This window comes from Phycodurus eques, chromosome 2 (genome assembly GCF_024500275.1).
Source record: "Phycodurus eques isolate BA_2022a chromosome 2, UOR_Pequ_1.1, whole genome shotgun sequence".
NCBI lineage: Eukaryota > Metazoa > Chordata > Actinopteri > Syngnathiformes > Syngnathidae > Phycodurus > Phycodurus eques.
In genome coordinates, this window is record NC_084526.1 from 39,758,390 (window position 1) to 39,771,401 (window position 13,012).

Here is a 13,012-nt window from a genome sequence, read left to right on the forward strand (position 1 = left end):
TCGCTGTGATGGCTTTCACCATGGTCAATTTGGGAGAGGCTGTGCAAAATAAAGTTTCAAGTGATGGAACTGGAAGTGTCAGTGGAAGAGGCAAACAAATATGACTGAGTTTCGGAAAAGGAATCTATCGCTATGATAATTCAGGAGAAGTCAGCAACTGCAGAAAAATCCACGTTCTATTTGATGTAATTCATCCAGAGTGCATGGGAATTGGATGTATCTGGCCATCTTGCATAACATTGCCCAGACGCAAGGAAATGCAGAGTGGAAAGTTGTTTTGTAAAAAGCCCCCTGATCCACTTTCCCAGCCCTCTCTGGCATAGAGTATTTGAAAGATTCTTCTGAGATCCTCCATAGCTCCATCGCCACGGCCATCTTGATGTCGTCCATGTGTTCAAAAAAAGGTTCCCTTGATGAATCCCTTGAGCTTGGGAAAAATGAAAAAAATAAAAATAAATAAATCACAGCGCCAGGTTGGGTGAGGAGGGATTTGCGTGCCCGAACCTTTAGTAAATCGAAAGATGGAATGAGACAGAAAAGCAGACAGACAATTGACAGGCTTGCAGGCACACAGAAAGACTGAAAGCGAGTGAAACAAGCCAGTAAGACCGAAAAACAAGGGACACGGACAAGCAAATAAAGAAACAGACTAGTGAGACACAGTGGTAACCACACACTGGTGGTATCTCGGCCCAGTATGTCCAGTAGGTGAGACCACTTACACTCTTCACTCTCCACAGCAGCGTAGTTGCCTGCCTCCTTGAAGCTGATGTTGCCCACGTGCAGGACGCCAGCCACAATCTGTAGCACCATGGCGCAGTCCGGAGCCGAGATGCCAATCACCTTCATGGCATGCTGGCAACACGCACGGCATACAGTCAGGTTAGAACTGGAGGCCACCGTGGACACACACTCTAAGACAAAAAAAAGTATGTATTGTAGGGGTATTACCGTGGTTTCCTGGAAGTCGTTTTTGTCGTTAATGTCGTCCACTTTGTAGGAACCAGATTGGTTGAGGTAAGTGTAATAATCTAAACTTGTGATTCCCAGGCTGTTCTTCTGCTCGTCACTCGCTCCTTCTATCAACTGTACACAGACGCACGTAATGACATATAACGCTGTGATGGTTCACAATCTACATCAGATTATGTAAAGATGGATTACAGGAATCAAAGCTCTCAAACAGCTCATGACATTTACATCAAGTGAAAATCCCCATTTGCAGTGAGAATAATTTCCATTCTTCTGGGAAAATGTTGGAAGTGTGCCTGTGAGAATTTTTGTCCATTCGGTTCAGATCAATATGTATTACTTTACCAAAGTTCGACCCAAAAGAGGGCCTAATGGCTCATCCCAAAAGTGTCTGATGGGGCTGGAGTCAGGGCTCTAGCTCAACCGCTGTTTGATGTATGAATTGATTAAAAGATGCGGCCCATCACTTTAGTCCACATCCTGACTTTCCCTCATAGACTGCGTTGGCGAGCCAACCATTTCCTCATGTCTCCACAGGTCACAAATAGCCCCCACCTGATAGAATATATGGAAACTCCTCTCGCCAGGATTCCTCATGACGACACGTGACTTCTCCAGAAGGAAGTTGGAGATTTTTCCTCCGTCTGGCTCGCCGCCGTTGCTGAACTGGATCTCAAAGTATTTCCCCTGATGGACCAGAGAGAGATTTTCACCAACGGAGTGGGCTCACATACAGGAGCTGTGGCCTCTGACGTGCTCCTGTGTATGCTTCCATATGAACATTTTACTGTCGTTTTCGCTTTCTTCACCAGACGGGCGTGTAACGTAATCTCTTTTCCAGTCGCTCTCAAACTGAGAGCGGTAGCCCGACACTGAACAGAGACATTATTTATCCAAAGACGCTACCTCAAAAGCAGTTATTTAAGGCTGTTGGAGCCAAAATAAATGGATTTCTTTCCCTGAGACAATACAGCAAGTTTGGGGGAATCTAGGGCCTGTGGGCCATACACAAAGCATTTGATCTGGCCTGCCAAGCAGTTCTAAAGACAAATATAACCAAAGAGGAACCCACATGGTCATAATACAGAATAAACCTCTGTTCAATCTTTGCATCATATAAATTTAGTATGGAGGACTCAAATGGTGCCTGGTAGGAAACAGGTCCCCTACTTTGCAACACAGCTTTGTCTCTAAAGTGGAAACTAAACCACAGGACCGTTTCATTGGAACGGTTGGCTTTCATTTTAGCAAGTATTAAGAGATGCCACCTTGGAATTTTTGTCCAAACAGAATAAAGTAATTTACTTTGAATGAATGAGTTACATATAACACAAGTATTATTACAGGAATAAAGTCCTATTTTTTTTTGGGGGGGGGGGACAATTTTGGATGACTAAAGACCCATTTTTAGAAATAAAGGCATTTTGTCTAGAAAAAAAAAGGTGCTATATTATAGGAATGAAGTAGTAATTTTGAAATTGACTTTCTTCCCTCGTAAGCGTTGACGTCAATGTCATAATATGACGACTTTATCTTGGAAAAACATGACTTTATTATAAAACGACAACTGTTTATCCCACAAAAGTGTCCGCTAGAAAGAGCGTGTAAGAAAATATATGCCTTTGCACTTGTTAATCGTAACCTCATATCATCTTTTGTTTCCGTTTGAGGATAAAAAAAAAAGTCAACCTTTTTCCTCTCTTTCTCTGATATTGTCTTCACTTTGCTGTGAGGAGTTGCTCGTGGGAGGGCAGTTCAATGAAGCAGATGACTGCCTGTTCATATGTGTATATGACCTCGCCTAAGGGCATACAAAGACTTCTTACAGCCATCGGGTGTATTTGAACCATCTCCTTGCATGCAGGTTTCTATTAAATTGTATCTCTCCTTGTTCTCTAAGCGCTATATTCTCTGCATCCGTTCTGCCGTCCACTCAAGTCTAGCATTTACGCGTCTTCTGGCCATGTGCGCACTTCGAGCAAAGTAACATAGCATGCCATATTAATTACAATATTTTCATGCACGTGAGCATGCAAGTGACCGTTAACATAATTCTGTTTCCTCTATGAGGGTTAATTTAACATTTAAAGTGTGACCTAGTCTTCGAATGGATTTCAAAGCTTTTCACGTCTCGAAAAAAAATCCACATTCCGGGAATTCTAGACGTCGATGAGTCATGCCTCTCAAGCAGTTATGCGTAAACTGGCCGGGTACGCGCGAGCGGTGTGTCAGCAACCAAACTGGCAAAATTGGTGTAACTTGCAAACGCGCAAGCCAGACGTGTAAAATGCTGACTTACGCACAATTGGGAGAACATGGCCCAAAGTGCTTGTCCTGTCTCATCCACTAAAGAGTTTGTCTTTTTCGAAAATATGATTTACATTTGTTTTTTCCTCATAACATGACATCATTTTTTTCCTCAAAAAACATTTGGAACTTATATCTTGAAAACAGGTACAGTACCTTATTAAGACCCATGGCATTTAGGTCGTACATGTGGTAGTTACAGTATGTTTTATTGTCATTAGGATTATGAGGGGGTCCTCGGAAAAATGACCGAAATAAAAAGTACTCCTACTCTAAATGCTCTTATATTAGCACCAATAACATCTTCAGGATAATCTCAAATTTCAGTGGTGTGTCTTTTTAATGCAGGCTTACATTGTTTGAAATGAACATCTTTCTTTTAAAAACATATGTTAAGTAAATGAGTCTGAAAATGGTGTGAGCGACTGAGAAGACTTACAAATCTACTGGAGTTGTTGTTCCTAACAGTCTTGGCGTTGCCAAAGGCTTCCAGCAGCGGGTTGGACTGCAGGATGATGTCTTTGACGTGCTGCGATGACACACAGCGACATGCGCAATGAGCGACATCTTACATACACACAACAACACGCACACAAACGGTACAGTGCATTAGGGAAAGACATCACATTCTTCACACCCTCACTACTTAGTGCGACTGGAACTTTCCACTCACACACTGTTATAGTACAAACACACACTGTCTGGAGGACATCTTTCCTTTGCGAGACATTTCTATGTCACATTCTCGTGAGATCGAAATCGCAGACTTCCAGTCACTTCCTGGAGACTGGAAGGAATTTCTTTGAAATTACAGGTAGCTGTGCTGTATGTGGATATTTTGCTAGGTTGCTAGCTAACTTTGCTCACGAGCCAACATGCAGATTTTTAACTCCACCAGCGACTAAACTAAATAGATAAACTGAAACTACAATGGTGCCTTGAGACGCGAATGCCTTGACGTACGAGTTTTTCCAGATGCAAGCCGCTGCTTGGCCAATTTCCCGTCTTGAGATACAAGCAAACGATACGATAAGTGCACTACAGACCCCACCGCTAGAGGGCGACAGCAAACATCTGGCCACCATTAATTCGCATTAGTTGGTGGTGCCATTAAGCTGGTTTGCCAACCGCCAAGAGGAAGAACGACGAAGAATAAAACATTTGGTACAGTAGTTTTATGCTCAAATTTTCCATTTTTTGCAAATTATGTGGAGGTCATATGTTATTAGTGTGTGTTTTTATACAGTACAATACCGCAAATTATGAAAAACATGCTAGAATACTAGTTTTGGTGTTTTTTTGGGGTGGCCTGGACTGGATTAATTTCATTTCTATTCATTTCAATATGGAATGATGATTTGAAATAAAACTGTTTTGATATACGAGCATGGATACGGAATAGATTAAAAGGTGTATTTCAAGGCACCATCGTAAATAAAAACAATGCAAACCCTAACCACTCAAAAAAAAAAAAAAAAAAAAAAAAACTAACTTTTACTTCAAATACTATATTTAATATGTTGTCTGTTACTTTTACTCAAGTATTGCGTTGAGGTACTTTTTACAAGACTGGTCGCACTATTATGATGTCACACTATTTGCTGAGGTGCTGCAGCGATCTCTATCATGCCTAACCCAGCCCGCAGTGGAAACACAAGCCAGTTTGGGTTTTAGTGTTCCAGATTGTCTCGGTGAATTGAACTGTACTCCTTGGTTTAATGGAAACAAGGACAATTTATTAGGCCTGCAGTTTTGATCATGTAACATCTCACACAGCCTAAAGATGTTTTCCAATTTCCATTTATAGGGGGAAAAAAAGGATTGAATATAAAAATGGCATCCCACTGCAAGTTGCAGTGCAGGCATTTCCTCATCACATTTAGATCTTCATCAATCTTAGAAACATGACATGTGTTTATTTCAGCGGGAGAGAGATGGCTGGAGGAAGCGGTTAAGGACCTCAGCTAGTTTAATTGATTTCATGCATCACAAGCAGAATGAAAAAATACTTTGACATTATTATTTTTTTTTTGTTTCATTTGTACGGAGAAGATAGTCTGACCTGCACCCTGGGTCCGCCTCCTGACACTCTGGAGATATATCCCATAATGTATTTGGCCGCCACAGTCTTACCGGCTCCACTCTCACCACTAAAAAAATGAAAAACAATACATAAGATATGCTTTCTCTCTCCTTATTTGTCTTTCACAGATGCACCGAATAATATGATGGAACATGCTGTTGTTTACACAGTTATTAATTGTGTGATATAAAGATCTAACATGTGCATATCCTCTATGTCACTATTCTTGTTTTCCCAGTTCTGGATTCATTGTGGTTTTGGACAGTGACTTCCTGTTTTGTGCTGGAGAACATTTCCCTGTTTCACATAATCACAGTCGTAAATGTTTTGTTTTTCCTTTCTTGACGTTACCCCTGTACTTTAATAACGAGTCTTTAAAGTTGCAAAATATCATTTATTTGAGAGCGTAAGGGTTAGTACACCACAAACACAATGGCTTTGCCATTTAGTTAGAGGTATCAAATTTTTCAAGTATCAAATTTCTCATTAAATCTCAAGAAATTACAGTGGCATATAGTAAACACAGAGGCCAAACAAATGGGGATAGGATCAAAGATTTCCAGGAAGGCACTAGAGTGCCCCCCCCCCGCTCCCGAAAAAGGTTTTTTTTAATTATCCTGTAGATGCCACAAGATGGCAGCAAAGCACTTTTTTTTCTATCAGACAAGGCTATGTCCTGACTAAATGAAGTCAAGTACTGTATTTGAAATGTTCATGTTCTTGTTACATGTGCGTAAGTAACCTGACCTTCCCGAGATGCAGGAGCCCATCATACTGCAGCGGGGCGTGTCCTACCTAGAACACCAGTGGGATGCCTAATAACCTGTGACTCAGTAAAGCGCAGCAATATTAGTCGTTTTTCGAAAAGGTTTAAGATCATTTGCCTGTTAGTATTGTTATATCAGAATCAGAATCATCTTTATTTGCCAAGTATGTCCAAAAACACACAAGGAATTTGTCTCCGGTAGTTGGAGCCGCTCTAGTACGACAACAGACAGTCAATTGAAAGAGAACACTTTGGAGACAGAAAGACATTGACAAAAAAAAAAAACAGTCACCGAGCAGTAAAGCGTTGCTAGTTATCTGGTAATGCCGGTACATTTATTATGATTATTTTTTGACAATTGTGCAAAAAGATGCAGAGTCCTCTAGCACTTGGAGCAGTTCGAATGACTAATATTGCAATAGTCCGGTGCAATGACCATTGTGCAAAGGGCGCCGAGACTTCAAGGAGCGTATGCGGTTTAAAGTGACGAGTAGTGCGACAATCTGGAACAATGTTGGTTGTGCAAATGTTACAGATACTCCTCAATCAGTGTGCAAATGGAGCAGATGCTACTCTGGCCTGAGTGGCCAGTGTATGCAAATAGTGCAGCATGGCGAGACAACTACAGTGAGTGCACGAGTAATACATAATTGGCCCCACAGAAATGTGACAACGAACTCAAGACAAAAAAATTGCCAGCATGTTGTAATGGAATTGTAGGTTAGGTGTTTAAGAAGTTGATCGCAAGCGGGAAGAAGCTGTTGGAATGTCTGCTAGTTCTAGTTTGCATTGATCGGTAGCGCCTACCTGAGGGAAGGAGCCGGAAGAGCCGGTGACCGGGGTGCGGAGGGTCAGAGAGGATTTTGCACGCTCTTGTCTTAGTTCTGGCAGCGTGCAAGCCCTCAATGGTGGGTAGGGGGGTACCGACAACCCTTTCAGCAGTTTTGATTGTCCGTTGGAGTCGGAGTTTGTCCTTTTTTGTAGCAGCACCAAACCAGACTGTGATGGAAGAACACAGGACTGATTCGATGACCGCTGTGTAAAACTGTCTCAGCAGCTCCGGTGGCAGGCAGTGCTTTCTCAGAAGCCGCAGGAAGTACATCCTCTGCTGGGCCTTTTTGAGGACGGAGTTGATGTTGGTCGCCCACTTCAAGTCCTGAGAGACTGTAATTCCCAGGAACTTGAAGGTCTCGACGGTTGACACAAGGCAGCCGGACAACGTGAGGGGCAGCTGTGGCGAAGGATGCCTCCTGAAGTCCACCATCATCTCTACAGTCTTGAGCGTGTTCAGCTCCAGGTTGTGTGCAGACTCGTCACCGTTCTTGATGAGGCCGATGACTTTGGTGTCATCTGCAAACTTCAGGAGTTTGACAGTCGGGTTCGCTGAGGTGCAGTCTTTCGTGTAGAGAGAGAAGAGCAGCGGAGAGAGGACACAACCTTGGGGCGCCCCAGTGCTGATGCTGCGTGTGGATGAGGTGGCCTCCCCCAGACCGTCAGAAAGCTGTAAATCCCCTGCCAGATGGTAGGTGATTGCCTGTCTACATGCACTAATGCACCGGTTGAGTTCAAATATCAGTTGCTCGCAGCATTATAACACTGCCACAAACGTGCGATTCGTTTGCCCGTCTATGGCGTTTTCTATTATGTTTTGGCATTAAGATACCGGAAGGCAAAGTTGTGCGGTTGACTTAAAGACAAAACATGTAATTCTCCGTTTTATGTTTAATTTGACAGTAAAATTCAACTGGGAGTGCCCTTAAATATCTTGAAGCGTTATTTTTTTTGAAGAATTGTTCACTATCTGCCAAACTGCTGCTTATTGTGAAGTGAGTTGACTTGTGTTAACTACACATACAGTGTTCGTACCTCGAATTTATGCTCGCAAGTCAATGCAAACCAATGTATGATTCCATTTTCGGTCGCCCAAATTGTACTGTATCTATAAAGTAAATAAGTAAACTGGGTAAGAGGCTTGTGCATGTAAATCCTGTTTGGTCACACTTGCCTTCATCTCTATTCCCACACCCTACACTCTACTTTCCCTTCTTGACTTTTAGGTCATACTTATTTGGATGTGTGCGGTTTGGCAGTGGATGGCTGTGTGGAGTGAGTTGTTTTGTTTTTTTCTTCTCCCTTCTGCGCCTTAAAGTAGAGTTGCCTTGCTAGATGCTGTGTGAGAGAAACAGCTGCAGCCTGTTAGCGGCGGCCAGAGAAGTCACGGGAGCCACTCTTCTATTAACCCCCCCCCCCCAGTGCAGCACCTCCTCAGCTCGGTCAGGGTCTGCTCATTGTACACTGGAAGTGCTCATACTGCTGTATGAAACGTTTTCTATTTTGGACACATTAGTATTAAGGCTGTGGGGGGTCAAAACCATTGTTAACATCTGCAGAGATTCAGCAACTAAAGTTACGCATCAACTTTCAGTACTCAATGACAATAACGTCAGCAGTTTGGGTCGTAACATAACTCGAATGTCTTAATATTATCCGATGTTCTGTATTTGACAAATGACAGAATGGAGCATTTAAAAATTGAAGAGATTTTGGGAGGGGGGGGGGGGGGGGGGGGCACAGTAGGTAAATCAGCTCAAATGTAAAGTCAAAATAAAAATCATTTGGAAGTGCAGAGATCCCCCACATATTCACGATTTGGCATTCGCAATTTCACATATTCGGAAATGTATTAAAAACTATCCCACGTTATTTGCTGAAAACGCACAGCCGCTGTTTTTACACTCAGGCCAAAGCAACAATCATAATGCTTTGTCGTCATCTTGTGGCAAATTGGTGCCAAGGAACTATGTTGAAGGGAGTTGAGGCGCTTCGTTAAGAGGTAGTGCTTTGCCACCATCTTGTGGCAACTCGGTCGCAAGGAACTAATGTATGTTGAAATGGGTTTAGGAGCTTATTTAGACAAAAGTAGGGCTTTGCCACCATCTTGTGGTATTTTGGTGCCAAGGAACTATGTTGAATGGCGTTGAGGAGCTTTATTTGCACAATCAACATTCTCCCAGATTATCGCACTACTCGTCACTTTAAACTGCATACACTACTTGAAATCTCGACTCTGCATCTTTTTGCACAATTGTCAAAAACAAAATTTGTACCGGCATTACCAGATAACCAGCAACCCTTTATTGCTCAGTGACTGTTTTTTGTCAAAGTCTTTGTGTCTCCAAAGTGTTCTCTGTCAATTGACTGTCTGTTGTCATACTCGAGCGGCTCCAACTACCGGAGACAAATTCCTTGTGTGGTTTTTTTTGGACATACTTGGCAAATAAAGATCCTTCTGATTCTGAAAAGTAGCTCGTGCTTAATTGTCATCTTGATCATTTGCTAAAAACAACCAAGTTTATCAGTTTGAACATTACATATCTTGTCTTTGTAGTGTATTCAATGAAATATAGGTTGAACATGATTTGCAAATGATTGTATTCAGTTTTTATTTATGTTTAACACAACGTCCCAACTTCATTGGAATTGTGGTTGTAGTCCCTGTATTCATGACAGCCCAAGCGCACCATCGTTGTTGAGGGAATTAAATAACCACTGAGATTTCTACCATATCAACCTGTGTTTATATACAATAACCCCTCGTTCATCGCAAGGGTTAGGCTCCGGAAAACCACCGCAACAGGGGAAACGCGCGAAGTCGTGACCACATACGTATCTTTTTGATTATTTATACATATTTTAAAGCTGTATATGAACCTCTCCAGACTCTTATTCATTTTCCTCACACTTCCAAGAACCTCTACCACACGCTTATAAACACTTTCTATACTCTTAATTACCTTTTGAATTTGTAAATAAACAGTAATGCACACTGTATACAATGTACATTTTTTTTGTTTGAATGTTTTAGGCGAGGAAGCGTTTTTTTTTTTAACCACCGAAAAAAAAAACACGCAAAATCCCACAGTATGGCAATTTATCCGCTATGAATATGAAAACAAATCCGCAATGCACTTAATCCGCAATAGGTGTACCGTACAATGGCCAGTTAAGTGCATCTGAGCATTTATTCGATATCCTTGACATCCATCTTAAGGTCCTTGTATTAGTATGCACTTTGTCCACACTTGTCCACACTAGTAGGACCACTTTTGCATGCTAGTAGAACAACTACATGTTACTAATAAAGCATATTAATTTAAACAAATTAATGAAGCAAAACTGTGCACTTGTTGACAACTGCATGCTAGTAGTGATTCCACTCATTAACATTTACAGTTTCACTAATAATGCTAGTAGCGCACTGATGTCAACTAGTGCATGTTTTGCGCCACTAGTAATACGTAGTTGTCCTATTAATGAGGACAAATAGCGTACTAGTCTAGTACATGGACCTTAAACTGGATTATCGAGCGAACGCTCGAACAACTTTCCATACACTAGCTACTAGCAGCGTGCAGACTTTAAATGATGCTGGTTATTTCTAAATACGGTGGTGTGTAATGAAAAGCAGAGCAGTGTCTGAAAATGAGCTCCTGGTTAGTTTATTAAAAATAAATACATAAATAAATAAAAAAGAACAGAATAAGCCTGCTCTGTTGGGGATTCCATTAAAGGAGCTGCTGTTTATGTGCCATGATGAGGAGAAGTTCCAACTTCTTACATGACAACACGCACTAATCACACAGTGTGATTACTGCCTGTGTTGCAATCTGGGTGCTAAATTTATATACAGTAATAAAGTATTTGTACTTCCTTATTTCCCACCATTGCTTATATTGCTCATATTCCGAACAAATGTTGTTGTTTTTTACATTTTATTTTAAATGAATAATAATTCCAAGCAAATGTTGAAAATTGGAAACACATGCCAGTGCTGACCACACTGCCTGGCCAGCAGTTGGCGGCAGCCTTTGTTTGCCTCATCATAACACCACTTCCATGCTTTTGTTTGCCGATTTAGTCCATCGCGTAATCCAACTCTGTGCCTTTATGTGGGGAAAAACTGTACTAGCAAGTGCTCGCTGGGCAAACAACGGGCTTAAAGTGCTGGAGCAGGATTCATTCACCATGAGGTCAGCACTATCGGAACCGCGGCACTCAGGTGACTGCACCATAGGATAAAAGCCCCATCATGACGCATCACTCTGCTCAGCACAACTCACTCCAGAAACAACACACTGCTGGCTAATGTGACCGAAAAATGGCTTTCGATCCAAAGGAGGAGTCAAGAACCACTTCGGTGCTCTTCCGGGTTCTTTTTTGTTTTGTTTTGTTTTTTGAAATCTGGAAAGCAGGAAGTTGAAGAATAAGCACTACAGCAGCACACATCCTGACTTCATGTCAAGTCATGTCATTTATATAGCGCCAATTCACCACTTTTAGATAAAATTAGAGCCACGATTACTAGCAGACTGCCTTCGATGTTGTATTTCTTAACCTTGTAAAAACCAAACAAATCCTATGTTAAACTAAATTTAAAAAAATAAAAATAAAGGTTTTACTTCAGGAAACGACGAGTGCCATACGCATTTTACTAATAATCTCCATAGAAGTCAATCACGAGCAGTGTTGCTTGAAAAGTAATCTGATTACTAATTAGAATTTACTACTTTAAAAAGTAACTTAGTGATGTAAATCAAGTAATCAGCAAAGTAATTAAGTGATATAAATCTCAAGTTAGAAAATAAAATGCTTTTGCGTTTGAACTCTTCAAGAATAGTAAAAGCAGCGACTCGTAATCGTGCTTTTAAATGTGCACCACGGCCATCAGTGCATACTTCCTTTCAACAAGGCTGAACAATGATAGAATGGGGAAAAAGGCGTCACTTGCCGTCAGTCGCCTACAACAATGATCACATGGAGGAACCTGTTAGGTTTGTTCTTATGCACTCCTCCCTAATCTATCACCTCAATCACCTTCAGACTGCCTTTCGGTTTTAACGCGGAGCTCACAGATTATCATCTTTTGTGACTTTGACTCCCATCCTAAACATTCAGTGAGCATTGGGAGCAGACAGTTCATATTTCCTTGCCATGGGTTTTGGGTGTTCGTACCTAATGATGACACACTGGTTTTCTCTGTCGATCATCATGTTTCTGTACATGTTGTCCGCCAGGGCGTAGATGTGAGGAGGGTTCTCATACTGGGCCTGATGAGAGGGAAACAAATCACAATGACAGAATATTAGAAATGACTTGTTCAAGCATTGCACCGGCGATACATTTCCGGAAATTCATCTCATTGTGTTGTCAGCAATGTGTCCAATGTTGGACGGCTGTTGTCCAAAAGGAAATTAAAAGCACACCAGTGAACCACACTGTTGTTTACATTTTTTTTTTTTTGTGTGTTTTTTTTTTTCTTCTTGAAGCCCACACACAGTGAATGTAAAAAGTTTAAATGGGTTCATTTTGGGTTTTTGAGATGACAAAAAAAGATAAATAGATAAAGATAACTATTTTTTTAAATCATTATTGTGACCTATAACGTACTTAGATTAAAACTGAATTGAATTTTTATATTTAAATCTTTTCGACTGGGGACAAAAACAAACTGTGAAAATGTGGGGGGAGAAGTGTGCACACCCTCCTATAACTGGGATTTGGCTGTGCTCAGGATTAACCATCCATCCATTTTTCCGTACCACTTTTCCTCACTAGGGTCGCAGGCGCGCTGAAGCCTATCCCAGGGGCGAGGTACACCCTGAACTGGTCGCCAACCATTCAACACACATTCATACCTATGGGCAATTTAGAGTTTTCAATAAACCGATCATGCATGTTTCTGGTATGTGGGAGGAAACCGGAGTACCCGGAGAAAACCCATGCAGGCACGGCGAGAACATGCAAACGCCGCGCGGGGGAGGCCGGATCTGAACCCCGGTCCTCAGAACTATGAGGCAGATGTACGAGCCAGTCGCCCACCGAGC

General features: G+C 41.7%; 1 protein-coding gene across 3 annotated transcripts in view; it reads right to left on the bottom strand.

Annotated features, from left to right (window-relative positions):
• myo1ea (myosin IEa) overlaps positions 1-13,012 on the bottom strand; it is a 61,895-nt gene that overhangs the window by 25,950 nt on the left and 22,933 nt on the right. For 2 of the 3 annotated variants that reach the window (XM_061670646.1, XM_061670645.1), the window contains exons 4-9: positions 12,141-12,235; positions 5,342-5,429; positions 3,719-3,808; positions 1,528-1,659; positions 952-1,086; positions 723-855 (exon numbers count right to left, since the gene is read on the bottom strand). In XM_061670646.1, coding sequence (XP_061526630.1) covers positions 723-855; positions 952-1,086; positions 1,528-1,659; positions 3,719-3,808; positions 5,342-5,429; positions 12,141-12,235 — 673 coding nt within the window. Of the gene's footprint in view, positions 1-722; positions 856-951; positions 1,087-1,527; positions 1,660-3,718; positions 3,809-5,341; positions 5,430-6,935; positions 7,053-12,140; positions 12,236-13,012 lie in introns of those variants that run through there. The other variant, XM_061670647.1, reaches the window with a different exon arrangement.